Raw genomic sequence first — 16926 nt, 5'->3', positions numbered from 1 at the left:
GTCGGGGCGCATGGACGGGCCCGGGGCGCGGGGCCCGCGGCGCCGCCATGAGGAAGCAGAGCGTGCGCACGGCCGCGCTCATCCTGTGCATCCTGTCCTACCTGCTGGTGGGCGCCGCGGTCTTCGACGCGCTCGAGTCCGAGGCGGAGCGCGGCCGCCAGCGGCTGCTGGCCCAGAAGCGCGGCGAGTTCCGGAGGAAGTACCGCTTCTCGGCCGAGGACTACCGCGAGCTGGAGCGCCTGGCGCTGCAGGCCGAGCCGCACCGCGCCGGCCGCCAGTGGAAGTTCGCCGGCTCCTTCTACTTCGCCATCACCGTCATCACCACCATCGGTGAGCGGGCCCCGCGGCGCCCCCCGCCTCGGGCTCGAACCCCTCCTCTGCCCCTGCCCGGGCCCGGTGGCTGTGGACCAGTCGTTTCAGCCGCCCTCCGCCGAAAGGGGACGGCGTCCCACGCGGGCGGGGCTGGGAGGAGTCGGGAAGCTCAAGTTCGCCCAGAGGTGGCACGCGGGAGTGCTCGGGGGAAGCCTCCAGGGGCCGGGAGACAGGTGGAGCGGGGCGAAGCGCGAGTGGCTGGAGACGGAGGCTTCCTTGCCTGGCTGCATCACACTAGCTGCGTGACCTCAGACAAGTTGCTTAACCTCTCTGAGCCTCAGTTTTCTCCTTTGTAAAATAGGGCTGCTAATAGGCCCTATCTCAGGGCTGTACCGAGATAATTATTGCCAAGGAGATAATGTGTGCAGAAAGTTTTAGCGCAGGGCATGACACATACAAAGCACTAAAAAAGAGAGAGAGATTGATTTTTGTATTATAATTATTATGCCGTTACTCCATGACAATGGGATCTAGTCTGTCTTAGTCACTGCAGTGTACCCAGCCGAGCGCATAGTAGACACTCAATAAATATTTGTTGAAGGAATGACTGATTACCACAAGCTTTGGACCTCACCCTCGGGGATCCAGAGCAGTTTCTCTGCAGCATCTGGACCGTCAGTCGTTGCCATGGCTACCGTCTGGCTGGTACCTGCTGAGCAGAAGCCTGGGGAAGCAGGAAAGGAGAGAAGCAGGCTCTGCAGGGCTCCAGGCCGGGTGTCCGCCGCTTCCCAGGCCCCAGCTGTGGATGTCCAGGCACCCCCTAGAGCTTGGATCACCACTGTGGAAGCCTGAGCTTTGGAGAAAGTTTTTTCCTAATGCTCTTGGCGAACGAATGTGAGCTGTGGGTTAAAAGCCCGAGTTCTGCAATTACATAGCCCAGAGTTCCGTTCTCATCTCTGCTGCCTCCTGTCTGTCTTCTCTGGCAATTGAACGTACCTCCCGGAGCCCTGGTTTTCTCGACTGCAAATGCAGTGCTTGCTACCTCGCTGGGTGGTTGCCAGGTTTAAATGAGGTCAAGTGTGTAAAATGCTTGGCAAGGTGCCTGAGGCTAAATAGGCACTATTAATTGGTCATAATAACAATATAACAATTCATTGTTTGCCAGCTGTGGGCCCAGCTCCCACTCAGCCCATTATGACCCCTCCTGTGAACATGGGCACCCCTGCTTCCCTACCCAGGCTCAGCCCAAGACACTCTCTGTTGCCATGCCCAGTGGTGTGGGACCCCATCCACCTTTTCTGCCCTCCCCCACGTTATCTGGAAGGCTCACAGCTGGTTTTGGCCTTTTCTGTGGGCTGTTCCTCACTGGCACCTTGGGGGGGGGGGGGGGGGGGACCCAGCTTGGAAACAGCTGGAGCTTTGCCTTTTCCGGCCACCTGGGGGCGCCAGCTGGGGCTGTGTGGTCCCGGCTGCAAAAGCCAGCCCTGCAGAGAGCCCAGCGCCAGAACCCAGGAGCCAGAGCTCTGCAAGAGGCACTGAGGCACAATGGAGGAGAGTGGTTAATGGCTCAGGCCCTGTGATGTTTGGGCAGCTTCCTTGCTCTGAGCCTAGTTACCTTGTCTGCAAAAACGGGAGACTAATATTGCATACAGTAATTAGGAGGGTAAAATAAAATAATCTGTGTAGAGTGCCTAGCATGTTTAGTTATTATCATTGCTCGTTTCACTCTGTCAAAGCCTGACCTAGCCCCAACCAGCTGGAAACAGCGCTGCTTCGCATCTTACTGCTAAAAAGGTTCCCCTGTGTCGCACCCAGCACCCCCTTCAGTTTGATTTGATTATTGATGATGAGCATTATCGATATTAAACTTTCATTGGGCCTTTTGTCTGTGTCAGGCTCTGTGCAGGGCACTGGTGACTAGGGACACACAGAAGTGATTGGCGTGGTCTCTGGCCTCAAGGAGCTCACAGTCTCGTGGGCGGAGCTCCCCCCAAAAACAGATAGGGGGCAAACTGATGGGGCCATGCAATAGAAATGTGGATGTGGAGCCACAGATCTTTAATAACATGTATTGTGTCGATATTCTGAATAAATGATGTGTGCACGCAGCATACACAAAAGGGTAGAGAATGAAAAGGAAGTCTCCCTCTCACCCTGTCCCTCAACCCATAAGTCTCTTACCCTGAGTCAAATACAGTTACTGTTTTTTTGTGCATCCTTCCACATATATTCTCTACCTGTGTATTCCTTTAAAACACACACATATATAGACATTAGGTTATACACACTGTTTTGTCTCGCACTTTCTTTTTTCACTTAATATATTTTGGCGATTTTTAAAAAATCAATCCCTAAAAAGCTGTGTCATCTTTTTCTTGGCCGTATAGCAGCATTTCTCAACCCCAGCACTACTCACACATCGGACCGGATAACTCTGTTGTGGAGGGAGGGCTGGCCTGTGCATCACAGGATGTTTAGCGTCCCTGGCCTCTACCCACAAGACGCCAGGAGCACACAACCATCCCAGTTGTGACACCCAAAATGTCTCCAGACATTGCCAAATGTCCCCCTCAGGGACAAAATGACCCTTGGTCGGAACCATTGCTGCGTAGGGCTCTGTCATTTGGTTGGCACCATGATTTATTTCACCAGGCCCCTACCGATGGACACTTAGGTTGCCTAGTTTTCACCACGAGCGACGATGCTTCCCTGATGCCCCCCATGCACACCTCACTTTGCACACACATGTGTTTTGGAGGACTAACTTCCTAACTGTGGAAATGCACGGGCCAAGCGTTTGTGTATTTACATTTTGGCAGATGGTGTCCATTTGCTAGAGGGGGCACCTTCTTTGCACTTTTCCTGGGTTATGGGCCTCTTTGAGAATACCCTGAAAGCTTTCGCTCCTCTCTCCAGGAATGCTCGGTCCCTGGGGATGGCATGGTGGTCCAGGACTCCAGGAGGCCCACTCGTGTGTAGGTCCCCGACAGCAGTCGAGGGGACCTGATGAAGAATTACTGCTTCAGACTGAAGAAGTGCTTAGCGAGGGCTGGCTTGGAGCAGGATGTGGGAAGTCGTGGACTAGGGCAGCAGGGAAAGGGCTATCCAGGGGAGGAAAAATACCATGAGAAGAGGCATGTGGAGGTGGGAATGCTGGTTGGGGGAACAACACAGGGTGGGGCTGGACAGGTGCGGGGTGGTAGGGGGAGTCATATCACCAAGGAGCTCCGACACCAAGTGAGAAGTGGTAGGTGCTTTACCCTGTGGGTCCTGGGGCACCATGGAAGATTTTGCTTGATGTTTAAATCAAGGCATACTTCACACACGGTGAAACACACATTTTTCAGTGTAGCAGCCCTCGGCGAGTTCTCACGGGTGAGGACCTGTCCTGCAGCCACCACCGAGACTTAGCAGGCTCCCATCGCCCCCAAATTTGTCATGCCCCTTTCTGGTTAACCCCCTCCTCCAACCACAAGGACTGGCGACCACAGATCTGCTCTCTGTCCCCATGGTTTTGCCAGAATGTTTCCAGAATGCCATTTCAATGGAACCATGGAGTGTGTAGTCTTTTGCGCTTGGCTTCTTTCGCTAACCGTAATGCAGCTGAGACCCATCCTTTGTTGGCGCAGGTAACCCCAGTTCATTCCTTTCTGTTCCGGAACGGAATTGCATTGTACGTGTGTACCGCAGGTTGTTTACGCGTTCCCCAGCCGAGGGACGCTGGGTTGTTTACAATTTGGGGCGGTTAGGGATAGCCACACAAGGTTTCAAAGGCGGGGAATGACCTAGTTAGAAGCAGCAATTCAAGACGCTGCGCAGGCTCCGGGGGGCAGGGGAGGGAGCCCGGACAGGGCGGCTGCGGCCGGTGCTCACCACCCCTCCCCTCCGCTCTCCCTGCAGGGTACGGCCACGCCGCGCCGGGCACGGACTCGGGCAAGGTCTTCTGCATGTTCTATGCGCTCCTGGGCATCCCCCTGACGCTGGTCACCTTCCAGAGCCTGGGCGAGCGCCTGAACGCGCTGGTGCGGCGCCTCCTGCTGGCGGCCAAGCGCTGCCTGGGCCTGCGGCGGCCGCGCGTGTCCACCGAGAACATGGTGGTGGCCGGGCTGCTGGTGTGCGCCGCCACCCTGGCCCTCGGGGCCGCCGCCTTCGCGCACTTCGAGGGCTGGACCTTCTTCCACGCCTACTACTACTGCTTCATCACCCTCACCACCATCGGCTTTGGTGACTTCGTGGCGCTGCAGAGCGACGAGGCGCTTCAGAGGAAGCCGCCCTACGTGGCCTTCAGCTTCCTCTACATCCTCCTGGGGCTCACGGTCATCGGCGCCTTCCTCAACCTCGTGGTCCTGCGCTTTCTGGCGGCCAGCACCGACGCGCCCGAGCGCGCCACCCGCCGCGCCAGCCCGCTCCGCCTGGGGGCGCCCGAGAGCCGCGGCCGCCCTCCGCCCCGCTGCCCTGCCCGCGCCGGGGGCTCCGCCTCCATCTCGTCCCGCGTGCACCGGCTGCAGCTGGGGGCCCGCGACAACCTGGCCTTCTCACCCCCCTCGAGCCCTGGGGCTGTGGGCGGCGGCACGGTGGGCAGGCCCCCGGCCCGGCGGAAGTCCATCTGACAGCCCTGTCCCGGGCCCCGGACGGTGGGGGTTGGGGGAGGTCGAGGGAACAGGAGGGGCTAGGGTCACCTGTCAGGGCATGTTCCCCAGAGCTTGGAGAGGGTAGAGGGGCTGTGGCCTCAGGGCCGTCTTCTGCCACGAGCAGTGTCTTTCCCTTCTGTGGCCAGCCCCTCCCTCCTCTCCAAAAATCCATTACAGCCACACCTTAAGCACAAGCACGTCCTGTAGGTGCAAATCCCCGTGGTCCGAACTGTTTTAGGAAGGCGCGGCCACATCAGCCACCCAGGAGAGGCTCTCCACAGGCCCATGTCATCAGCTAGCCCTCCCGAGTGGAAACAGGTGGCTGTTTCTCCGCTGAGAGAGGAGGCAGGTTTTCCGTGTTGTAAGGGAAAATGCGGGACTTTCAACCCTGGGAGGCAGGCAGTGAGGCAAGCTGCTCACACCAGGAGAGGCATGGGGATCGGATGCACTGAAGGGAAACAGCTCCTGTCCCCGAGTGTAGGGGCGGACAAATCTGCACTATTTAAAAGATTGCTCATCCTCTTGCTCAATGTGTAGAGTGGAATTGACCCCTGTGTGAATGAAACACACCCTCCGCCCGACCCCCCCCCCCCACCATGTTCTTTGTCCTTGGCGAGCGCCATCCGAGGACGAGGAGGGCCTTGTTGACACCCACCACATCACTGGAGCACCTGGACGCAGTCAAATGCTGTGGGAAGACCCCTCTTCTGGAAGCCGTGAGATCTGGGTCCTGCCAACTGCCCTCAGCGTGACCTTGGGGAATGTCATCCCCTACCTGGGCCTCAGTTTCCACATCTGTAATGACTGAGTTCAGCTGGAATCGTGTCCCCACCCCCCACCCCCTACATCTCTGGAAGGGTTCCTGGGATGCACCCTGCCCCCTAAGGTGTCCGTGGCATCCTGCAGCGCTCGGCTTCCTCAAACACCAACTACCCGTGGCTTCCCAGATAGAACTCTCAACACAAAGCAGAGCGAGCCAGGTTAGAAAAGCCAAAAACTTTAATTTTCAACATGAGCTACATGGTCATGAACACAATGCAACGTGACCCACTCCAACCCAGGCGCCCTGGAAACCCTCCCTCCCCAAAGTCCCGAGTGGCTCCTGCTCCCAGAGGGGGAGTGAGAGAAAAGTGGGTGGATGGAGAGGCCCCCAGCCTGAGGACCCGGGGTCCGGCCTCCCAGCCACCCCCTTCGGAGGCAGGCATAGAATGAAAGGGCTCCAGATGTGATGCCTGAGGCCCCGGGTTCAAGTCTCCACTTTGCCCTCACGGAAGCTAGGAGTACATGGGCACAGTCAGCCTCCCCCACAGGGTTTGAGTCCGATGCGCTCATGGACATGGCAGCCTTCTGTCCACTCTGAGGCGCTGCTATACAGACAAGGGGCCCTCCCACAGAGCCAGGGGAATCACTGCGGGGGAACGGGAGAGGGCTCGGTCCCCTGGGCCGGGCACAGTGCTGCTGCTCAATAAATAAATGCAGGTGGCCTTGCCTGACGCAACAGCTGTGCTCCAAAGGGAGGGGGGCTCGGCGCCGCTTCTGAACACCGAAGTGCGCCCAGGAGCTCCTGGTTTAAGGAACCGGATGGTGAATCAGCTCGTAAAGTACGTAACCACCCTCTAAGCTATCTGCTTCACCTCCTCTTAGAGCTCTGAGCTGTGGGAGAACTGAGTTCCAGTCCGGACCCCGCCGGGAACCCACAGTGGGACCTTAGCCGGTACTTTCCCTCCCAGGGCCTCAGCTTCCTCCTCCGTAAAGTGGGCTGACAATACAGGCCCCCTCTACCCCCCAGGGGCTCTTGTGAGGGTATGCTCAACGTAAAAGCACTTGGAAAGCAAAAGTTTGAAAAGCACTACGGGAAGGTCAGATCTTGTTACATCGGAAAGTTTTGTGAGGCTTTCCTTAAGATGACGTGTGTCACAGCCGTCTCACTCCCACACAGCCCCCGGGCGGGAACCGGCACTTCTTACCTCCCTCAGGTTGGTCCTACGGGGGTTCTGACCCACCCCCAGCAGGAACCCCTACCCAGACACCGAGGTCTGGACCAAATCCTGGGCACCCTCAGTCCGCTGGGCCGGACCCCAGGGCAGCTAGGGCTCTATGGTAACTCTCTCCGCCAAACCGGGGTCCGCAGAGATGGAACCAAGCAGGGCCCCGTGGCCCAGGGCTGAAAGGCCACAAATGCTTATCATGGCAGACATGCCTGGGCAGTGGCTTCCGGTCCCATGGAGGGAAGCACAACAGAGCCCCATCACGCATCTGCTGAGGGGTCTTGGGCAAGTCACTTCCTGACTCTGGGCCTTAGTTTCCTCCCCTCTCAGATGGGCTACAATTTGCTCTTCCCATCTTTTCTGGGAGGCTCTACGGAGAGAAGGGAGGAAGAAGTGTCGTGGGCAACGGTGGCCCCACCTGGCCCTGCTCTGGTTCCAGCTCAGCCTCGGGTGGGAGGAGGCCAGGATGGAGGCGCCACCCAACTCACAGGTGACCCCAGAGGCGAGTGTTCCCCTCGCCAGGCCTCAGTCTTCATCAGTAAAATGGACTTCATGAATGGTCCCAAAGGTCTGTTCCCAGCTGTATGGAAAGTGGACTCTGGAGAAGGGAAGTGGAGAAGACTCCCTCCCACAGTACCCCTGCATGTGACTTTTGGCCCAGAGATTGAAAAAAGAATCAGCCCCTCTATAAACCCTAGCCTCCCACTCCCAAATCCCACAATTCCACCTCTCTGCTCCTCTCCAGACGGAGCTTGAGCTGGCAAGGATCAGACAGCAGTAGGGACAGGCTGGCCTTGAAGGTTCCCCAAAGCTAATACTGAGAATAGTCACCCCCTCCCCAAACCCCCATCTCTTGGTGAGGACAGACAGTGGTTCCGCACCAAATGGTCAGAGCCCCCTTGGAAGCGGGGCACGTGCTCACAACAATGATACGAAGAAACAGGGCTCCAGCCCCCACCCCACCCCACCAGGAGGTGAACTGAGATTTCACAGAACAAACAAGAAAGTCACTGAGGGGGGCCCTCGGTGACCACCCCCAGGATGTTGTTATTGCTTTGGAGCGTGCTCTCTCCCTTTATAAAGGCTGTGCGGACACCAGAGGGTAGGCTCGGGCTGGGGGGGGGCTCCGAGCCCTCTCTCCCTCTGTTTGGGACAGCCTGGCTCTGCCCCGTCTTTGAAAAGCTACCCCTGAACAACCAGAGCAGTGACGGCTGGAGAGAGAAGGCGCTCTCCTGGCTCAAAATATTCCAAATGGTGAGTAATAAACGAACAGCAGAGAAATCACACTGGTTAAAAAAACAAACAGGGGAGGGGCTGATTCTGGGCCTCAGATTAGAGGCCACCCAGAGCCCTGCTGCCTCCTGCCCCAGCCTTGGGATTCCACCCAGCACAATCCCAGGAAGCTCGGAAGAGCTCATCGATAAAAGAAAGGGGCATCTCTGTCTCCCCTTCCCAGTGCAGCATGGGAAGCTCTATGGAGGCGATATAACTCATCCGGGACTTTAAAGGCTCCCCAGGGCTTAAGGAGGCAGAGGGGAGGAGAGGGAAGGATAGAGGAGAGGGATTCCAGGTGGAAGAAATTGCCAGATCAGTAGCCTAGAGTGAGGCCAAGGACAAGGCAGGGCTGAACACAGCTGGGCATCCTCGGTGGAAAATGACCTCCTCCAATGGAGCCCAGGCCTCTCCACCAAGGCCCACAACCCTCAGGAGTGCTTCACAAATAAAACCAGTACCAAGGATAAGACGTCAGAACATCTGAGTATAAGGGGCATCTCCAGCTACAACCGGGTCAGAGGGGTGGGGAGGGAGGAGGAGGGGCGAGAAGAGGAAGAAGAAGGGCTGGCCTCCCATGAATCAGGCTCCAGGCTCAGACCCAGACCAGTGAGGAGACAGCCGCCTCCTGGAATGTTCTGGTGTGCCTCCTCTCTACCCATCCTGGAACTCTGTAAAGACTATATGCAAGCTAAGAAGAGGCCCCAGGGCTTGGAACGCTAACTCTACCCAGCTAAACTGGACTACGCCCTACACAGCAGGGACTGGGTAATGAGGGGTGGTGGGCTGCTGGGTGCCTCCCAGGGGAGGTGGCAGAAATGTGCTTCTATAAAGAGGGGCCAGCCTGTGTCCTCCCAGCATGCAAAAGGGCTTCCGTGGGCCTCGGGGAGGGCCGGGCCAGGAAGGCAGCTACCCAGGCTTGCTTGAGAAGGAATCTCCTGATTCTTACACTCATGAGCCAAGGTAGTTGAGGCAGGGGCAGTGGGTTCTGCCCTTAGTACAGGATGGTTTGTTTAAAAAGACTAAAATAGGGAAGCTCTGTTGCCTCCCCAGACCCCTAGCCTGGAGGCAGAGGGGTAGACAAGAAGACCTTTGACCTCACCCAACGAGGAGGGATTCTCCTATATGGGAAACCCTTGCCTTGGCACCACTGGTCCCAACCCCAACTTTGCTTAGACTCCCTCTCCAATCCAGCGTCCCCAAATTCAGAGACGGTGAGCTCCCTGGACTTGGGGTTCTCGAAAATCAGGGTCCCGTGGCTCCTTCACCAAAACACAGACGACCCAGTTCTTTCCAGTCCATTTCCACACTATCTCGTTGCAATCCCACGGAGCTAGGCACCCTGGGGGTCTGTGCCAGGTCCAGGGCACCGCCTCCTCTCCTTTGGCCCCTGCTGGACCCCAATTCCTAGAGCCACCGGAAGAGGGGCAGGCAGGAAGGGACAGACAGATGGACTCGGACAGGCTGCGGCAAAGCTCCTTCCACGGGCAGGCGGAGGGAGGCCGAGCTCCTCGTCATGTGGGAGGCTCTGGACCCCCCGGAGCTGGCTCCGGATCCTTGCAAAGCTGCCCCATCAGCTCTGGGGCAGGAGTAGCTGCCTGAACCCGGTGCCGCAGGAAAGACACTTGCTGGTAATTGGCACCATGGAGATGGCCGCTGGGTTCTGGACTTGGCTCCGGGCAGCGAGCTTCCGAGGAGGCAAAAAGGGGGAGCAGTTGGACAGTGTCTGGGACAGGAGGATGGTATGCTCTGCCACCTCAGTCTTTCCTTTCTCCGGATTGCAGCCACATCCACCAGGTCAAGAACCGGCCAAGTCAAAAGTGCAGCCAATCCCGTTGGGAGAGGGAAGGTCTTAGGGGGTAGGAGGCAAAAAGGGGGTGAGGAGGGGCCCTGGGGGTCAGGTCTCCCCGTTCTGCTTCCCCACTGTGGGGGAGAACCCCATCCTCCTCTGTTCAATGTGCCCCTGGGCCTGGGGTCCCAGGTTGGGGCTGGGCATTCTCCAGGCCTTCTCGGGGAGCCCCTCCCCACCCCGGCCCTAAGATCGCTCGCCACAGGGGCCCACGGTGCTCTCGAGGGACAACTGGGACGCCTGCCGGAGCAGGGGGCCCGCGGCTGGGTCCACCATGGAGGAGGTGGGGAAGAGCTTGTACCAGCCCACGGCCAGGGTGGTCAAGTCCAGCTCCTCCAGTAGCACTCGGGCCACACCCATGAACTGCTTCCGCTCCATGCGCCCATAGTTCCCCCACACGATCACCTGCGGGGCGAGAGACACTGCGGTTCAAATCTTGCCATTCACGGGCCCAGAACCAGAACTCAGGTCACCCTCATGCCCACTTCACCTCTGAGTCCTGTGGATGCTCCCGCCTTAAAATTGCTCAAGCCTGGGGTGCCTGGGGGAGCTCAGTCGGTTAAGCATCCGACTTCAGCTCAGGTCATGATCTCAGGATTCATGAGTTTGAGCCCCGCATCGGGCTCTGTGCTGACAGCTCAGAGCCTGGAGCCTGCTTCGGATTCTGTGTCTCCCTCTCTCTCTCTCTGCCCCTTCCCCACCTGCACACTCTCTCAAGAATAAACAAACATGAAAAAAAAAAACTGATCAAGCCTGAACATATCTTCCTAGCTCTAGTGCCGCCATTATTGCTTGCCTGGGCAACTGGCTTCCTGCCTCCCATCTAACTCTCTCCATTCCACCCTCCACACCCTCCACCTTTGAAGCTGAGCCTTGAGGGCTGGCCCTACAATGTGAGTCCCCTGCCTGGTACCCTTCCCCTGCAATCCCCACCAGGCCCTCTGCTTCCAGATTCTCGGAAACCCCCCATGAGAAACAAAACAAAGTTTTAAAAGTGGCTGATGGATGTATGGTATACAAGCTAGCTTCCTTCTGTTTTCCAACAGACTCTTTTCTGTAGTGCCTGCCCCATTTCTTGGTCAACACTCTCCCTTGGAGCAGCTAGTCGGGTGGTTTCTGTGGCTGCAGGACCCTCACTTGCTCTTCTGGGGCTCAGGGTCTAACTCTGTCCCCTGTGGGGTTAGCCCACAAAGGTGGGCTGGCTCAGTCACTCCGTGGAGCCCGTTGACTTTAATGCACAGCCTCTGGGGTCAGACACAGGTGGGTTCAAATCCCAGTCCCGGCTGGGTGGTTTGGGTAAGTCATCCAACCTCATGGGCCCTCAGAGTGGTTTCTAAGTGAAATTATCCCCAGTTTCCCTCGCAGGCAAGGATCAAAGGAGTGGACGTCCAAGCTCACTATGAACTGTCAGCTGCTTCTCAAGCACACAGGGCAAGATGACAACAGCGTGAGCCACTACTGCATACGGTGTTGGACGCTGCTCCAAGGCTCCATTGGCCTTAGATTCAACCCTCCCAACAACCCTACAAAATGTTTTGATTTCACAGCTGTTTCAACTGAGCCTCAGAGAAGTTCAATCATGTGCCTGAGATGGTTCACCTGACCAGTCTTCGATGCTCCTTGGGCAAGCTGATCAGAAGTCCGCCTCTGGTGCATGGATGGATTCATTTTAAACTGGGGTTATGGGCTGAACTGTGTTCCCCCCAAATTCATACTGAAGCCCTAACCCCCAGAATGTGACTGTATTTGGGAAGAGAGTCAAATGAGCCCATAATCCCATCCGACTGGTATAAGAAGAGGAGATTAGGACACGAAGAGAGAGAGAGAGAGCAGGGACGTGTGCACAAAAGCAAAAAGACCACGTGAGGACACAGGGAGAAGGCGGCTTTTGCAAGCCAAGTAGAGAGGACTTGGAAGAAATGGAACCTACGATACCTCGAGCTTGAGATTCTAGCCTCCAGGACCGCGAGAAATAAATTTCTATTGTGTAAACTCTCCAATCTGTGGTACTTTGTTACGGCGGCCCTAGCAAACTATTACAACTGGCATTCGGATCTCTCGCTCACGGGGCTGGTGGGTCTGTCCTGCTGTCACATCAGTCAGAGAGCTCACCAGCAAGGACCCCACTCAGATTTCTGTTTCCCCATCCCCTCCACATCCCAGACAGGGATGTTCTGTGGAGCTTCTCCAGAGATGCTCAGGCCAGAATGCTCTACCTTTGTCTACTGGACCAGATCTGGCCCATCGATGTTTTAAGTTGCATGTGAATGCCTCTAGACTAGAAGAGTTCTCCCAAACTTTTTTGACTAGTTTATACAGTAAGACATTTACATCATCACCCAGTGCATACAGGGGACTCCCAATTGAAGCAAGTCAGATAAGACCTGCCTAACTAAGAGTGATCAATGTTTTCTTTCCTATTCTATTCTGTTAAACAAACAAACGAACCAACTTGTTGAGATTCGCTAAATGGATTTCACAGCTCGCTGATGGGTCTTAACCCTCAGGTTGAAAAATTCTGCCCTAGATAGGCCCTGGGCTTCCCAGTCTGGCCAAAGTCCCACTGTCTTGGCAAATTTGTAACACGCTGGCCCCGCCCTCATTTGCTTTGCCTGCTCTGGTTAGAAGCAAAAAACTGAGGTACAAGCCAGAGGTGCCCAAGTGGTGACTCCAAGGCAGTGGGCATACGGTTCCTGCAGGCATCCAACCTGGGCCCTGCCAACACCCACAATGGGCAGCTATTTCTAGCTTGATGCCTGAGTCACCATTAGCACCCCCCTGATGGCCAGGGAACCAAACACCTCTCTGGATCCTCAACAGCTCCCAGTCTATTATCTTGTGCTCCAGGCCAAGCCCCCGGCTTCCAGAGGCTGTTCTGATAATGATTAATAATAACAAGAAGAACAATGGTGGCAGGCATTTGTGGGGCACTTACCATGGGCCGACCCTGCATTTTTCTTGCACAAGGCACCCATTTTGCTGTCACAATGTTATCTGTAGGTACTGTGAGCACCCCCATCTTATGCCCATCTTACAATAAAGCTGAGGGTCAGAAAGGAACTTGTTCAAAATTGAATTGTGGTGCTCAGATCAACCACAGTGCCCTCCTTCCTCCAGGTGAGGCCCTCCAGAGACACCCCCCACGCCGGGGTGCCCCCTCTCTCCCTCTGGAACTGCATACACAGACCTCGGGGCCCCTCACCTGCAGGACTTTGCCCTGGGGACTCTCAGGAAACAGCAGCACCTGGTTATACAGCGGGTCCAGCGACTTGCGAGCAACTTTGGTCTTCTTCTTGGCAATGCAGACGCCATTCTCCAGCAAGTAGGCCTTGATGTAGGCCGCTGAGGACAGAGACCGGCGGGATGAGTTCGAATCTGGCCCTCAAATGGTGGGCAAATGGCACAGTAGGGGGAGGCTCCCCACCCACTGCTGGGGGCCAGATGGCCTCATGGGGTTTGGGGAGGCAGCTGCAGGGGTAAGTGTGGTGGTAAGTGTGAGTGACAGCGTGCAGTTGGGGTTGGGTGGGGCCTACTCCCCCTCCTTGGGTGATCCTACCTGCCCCCTCCCTGCTTTGCTCACTCTGTACTTAACCTGTTTCCTCCCTTAATCCCCGATTTGCTCACCCCTTCCCTGGCTTACCCCTTCATCACTGACACATTCACTCATTCAAACAATAAATGTTTGCTAAGCACCTACTTACTGTGTGCCAAGCACCTAGGCATGGGGGTATAGCCATAAACAGGTAAGATGGTCCTTGTCCTCCAGAAGCTCAAACCAGTGGGGAAGACCAGTAAGGTCAACTGACAATCTCCAGTGGTTCTCTGAACAAACTCAAAACCACTACTCCCATGTGGGTCACTGGAGTTGGGACAAGGGAGTCCCCTGTAGTTGGGCCCAATTTTCTCTCTTCTAGACCCAGAAACCCCTCAGGGCCTCCCCGCCGACCTCCACCCCTGCCTTGTAGAAGGAAGGGCAGCCCCACACCTGGCAGTGTCTTGGAGCCTGGCTTGGCTGTCAGTCCCCGAGCCTGGATGATGTCCACTTCCAGCTGGCCATTCCGCTCCTGCAAGCCGATCTCCACGTCCCCTGCAAGGGGCCCCAAAGCACGGGACTGGGAAGTGGCTTAGAAGCTCGCCCAGGGGCTCAGCCTCTCGTCTCCACTTAGGGATGAAGCCCCCCCACTTCCCCTGCTCCCACCCAAAACAAGACCAGAAACCACTCCAACATGAGGCTCTGCTGAGCCTGTGGGTGCAGACTAGGCTCTAGGCTGGGTGCTCGGTGGATGGAGCCAAGAGGGATGGGGACAAGGGGGAGAACGAGGGCTTGTGGTGCCCCCCATCAGGAATAGGTCTTGGGGCACTCACCCATCGGCGTGGTGGCCAGGGTCTGGCGGCCCACGAACTGCGCTGGCCCCATGCTGCCGAGGAAGTCACTGAACTGCGCGTCTGACGCCAGGCAAACTCCCCCATAGTTAAGGCTGCAAGAAGGAAAAAAAATGAGACAAAAACTAATGTTCCCAGGGGCTGACTGAGGACTCCGATGACTCAGGCAGTCACCTCCAGAACCTCCCTCAGTCCACGGGGATTCCGTCCACATCCATCACCCGGCCTCAGGCAGACCTCTGTCCTGTCTCTCCTTACTTCTTTCTATCTTCATGGCCCTCAAATCTCTACTTCGACTCCAAAATTCTAGGGCTTAGCATTTGTGTCCTGTACCATCCCCCCGCCTCTCCTCACCAACCCTCAGGTTCCACCTCCATGAAACAGGTGTGACCATATCTGCCTCCCAGGGTGGTCGTAAGAAACATGGGAGGTGATGCTGGTCAGTGCCCGGCTCCCATGGTTTAGTGCCACAACACTGGTCCAGAGACCAGCAGCATGGCCCAGGAGCTAATGAGGAACAAACCTGCACCGCACTCTACTCCGACCTGCTGAATCCGTCTGCCTTTTAATGAGAGCCCCAGTAGACTCGTTTACACCTGACAACTCGAGACACACGGGACCAGGGGCTCGGCCTCGGAGGTCTGCCTTGGTTGCTGCTGCTCCAAGTTCACTGCGCCCTGTCTGTTGGGAATGAGACCGCAAATCTCCTTTGAAAAGCCCCCTCCCCAAGGCACCAATTCCCCTGGAGTGGAGCAGAGCAGGTTCAAGAGTCTGGGCGTGAGCTCCGCCTGGCCAATCAGCACATTCCTTCCCTTGGCTGTTTACTGGCTCAGAGACCTGCACGTGGCCCAATTCAGCCCACAAGAATCTGGTTAGGAGGCTTTCGACTGTGGGGAGTGAGAAGCTCTTTTTTCCCACCAGGCTTGAGCCTGAGACAGAAGACTGGAGCCATTGGCAGCTATCTTGCCGCCATCTGGGGTCCGTGAAGGAAGCCACCATACAGGTGGCATTGCACAAGCTCCTGGATCAAGTTCTGCCTAAAGCAGGATACTTCACCTCTTCCGTGGTTACATAAGTCAATAACGACTATTATTATTACAAATTATTACCTTTTTGCTTATGCCAATTTTAGCTAGTTTTTTCCTCTCTCATCTCCGAAGTGGGAATAATAGTGTTCCCATTTCCTAGGTGTGAGATGAAGCACTGAGTACCATGCCTGACGTACCCTGTCACCTTCAGGAGCAAAGCACGGGCAACCCACTTCCCCATGTGACCCTTGCTGCGACCCCAGGATGTTGGTTCTTCATTTTACCATCATTATTCAGGTGAGGAAGCCCAGGTCCTGCTCGGCCTAGAGCCACGGAGCTCACAGGGCAGTCAGCACTTGAGTACAACACTTCTGATGCCAATCCCCGGTGACTTCCCACCTGGGCAGGTCCCGAGGATAATAGTGAACTTTTAACAAGTGCCCACTGTGTGCCAGGTTTCACAGCAGCGGCCAGGGCGGTCTCTGAGCAGGAGGAAGAAAGCACCTTGGGGCCTGGAGGGTACTGCATGCTTGGTTCGCTGCACAGAGAGCAGACTCTCCAAAGCTCCCCCGCCTTGGGAAACCTGCTGGGTTCTCAGCCTTGAAGGAGCAGGAAGAGCTTCCAAGGAAGGTGGGGTTTTGAGATCCACCCTGCACGGGTGCCCCTTCCTGCTTCTGAACCACTCAGCCCACTAGTCTGTCTTTCCCGAGGGACGAGACCCTGTACACTGAGACCCCACCGTCTTGCTGGGGAAATGCATTGCTCCTGAAGAAATGTCCTAAAGAAGACAGTATCACAAGACACACCCAGTCCCCTGCCCACCCACTTCGGGTTGGGTACCTCAGTACCAAGGGCTTATTACTATGTGCCAGCACCCTTCCAGGCTCCAGGGCTTATTCAAGTCTTGTCCTCACGGGCCATATATTCTGGTGTGACTCATGGAGAGTCTAGTGAAGCAGGTATGATTTTATTTAGCTAACATCAAGGACACTGAGGTTCAGCGCAGGAAAGCCACCTGCCCGAGTCACACAGTGAGAGGGTGGGAGAGGCAGGATTTGAACCTACATCTGCGGGCGGAAGACACACACTTAGCTCACTGCCACAGCACACGATAACCTCCCCTTGTCCAGGACTGGCCCCAGTACATGGAGTGGACTCCTAGAAGCCCGGTATGTGTTTGTTTCTTTCTTTCTTTAAAAAAATTTTTTTTAATTTTTATTTATTTTTGAGAGAGACAGAGACAGAATGCCAGTGGGGTTAGGGGCAGAGAGAGAGGGAGACACAGAATCCGAAGCAGGTTCTAGGCTCCAAGCCGTCAGCACAGAGCCCGACGCAGGGCTCGAACTCACAAACCGTGAGATCATGACCCGAGCCAAAGTCAGAAGCTCAACCAATTGAGCCACCCAGGCGCCCCCTTTTCTTTCTTTCTTTCTTTCTTTCTTTCTTTCTTTCTTTCTTTCTTT

The 16926-nt window shown here is 56.2% G+C and overlaps 2 protein-coding genes across 3 annotated transcripts in view; one reads left to right on the top strand and one right to left on the bottom strand.

The window, feature by feature from the left end:
* Positions 1 to 6: 6 nt before the first annotated feature.
* Positions 7 to 5467, top strand: KCNK15 (potassium two pore domain channel subfamily K member 15). Its single transcript, XM_040446963.1, has 2 exons — positions 7 to 330; positions 4213 to 5467. The coding sequence occupies exons 1-2, from the start codon at positions 48 to 50 to the stop codon at positions 4920 to 4922; spliced, it is 993 nt and encodes a 330-aa protein (XP_040302897.1). The 5' UTR covers positions 7 to 47; the 3' UTR covers positions 4923 to 5467.
* A 455-nt stretch (positions 5468 to 5922) lies between these two features.
* Positions 5923 to 16926, bottom strand: part of RIMS4 (regulating synaptic membrane exocytosis 4) — a 63973-nt gene continuing 52969 nt past the window's right edge. For both annotated transcript variants that reach the window (XM_040446964.1, XM_040446965.1), the window contains exons 3-6: positions 14418 to 14530; positions 14038 to 14139; positions 13255 to 13394; positions 5923 to 10457 (exon numbers count right to left, since the gene is read on the bottom strand). In XM_040446964.1, the coding sequence (XP_040302898.1) occupies positions 10239 to 10457; positions 13255 to 13394; positions 14038 to 14139; positions 14418 to 14530 (574 nt within the window). In that variant the 3' untranslated portion in view covers positions 5923 to 10238. The remainder of the gene's footprint in view (positions 10458 to 13254; positions 13395 to 14037; positions 14140 to 14417; positions 14531 to 16926) is intronic.

Source organism: Herpailurus yagouaroundi, unplaced genomic scaffold, assembly GCF_014898765.1.
Source record: "Herpailurus yagouaroundi ecotype Mexico unplaced genomic scaffold, PumYag 196, whole genome shotgun sequence".
Taxonomy (NCBI): Eukaryota; Metazoa; Chordata; class Mammalia; order Carnivora; family Felidae; genus Herpailurus; species Herpailurus yagouaroundi.
This window is presented reverse-complemented; position numbering and strand designations above follow the sequence as displayed.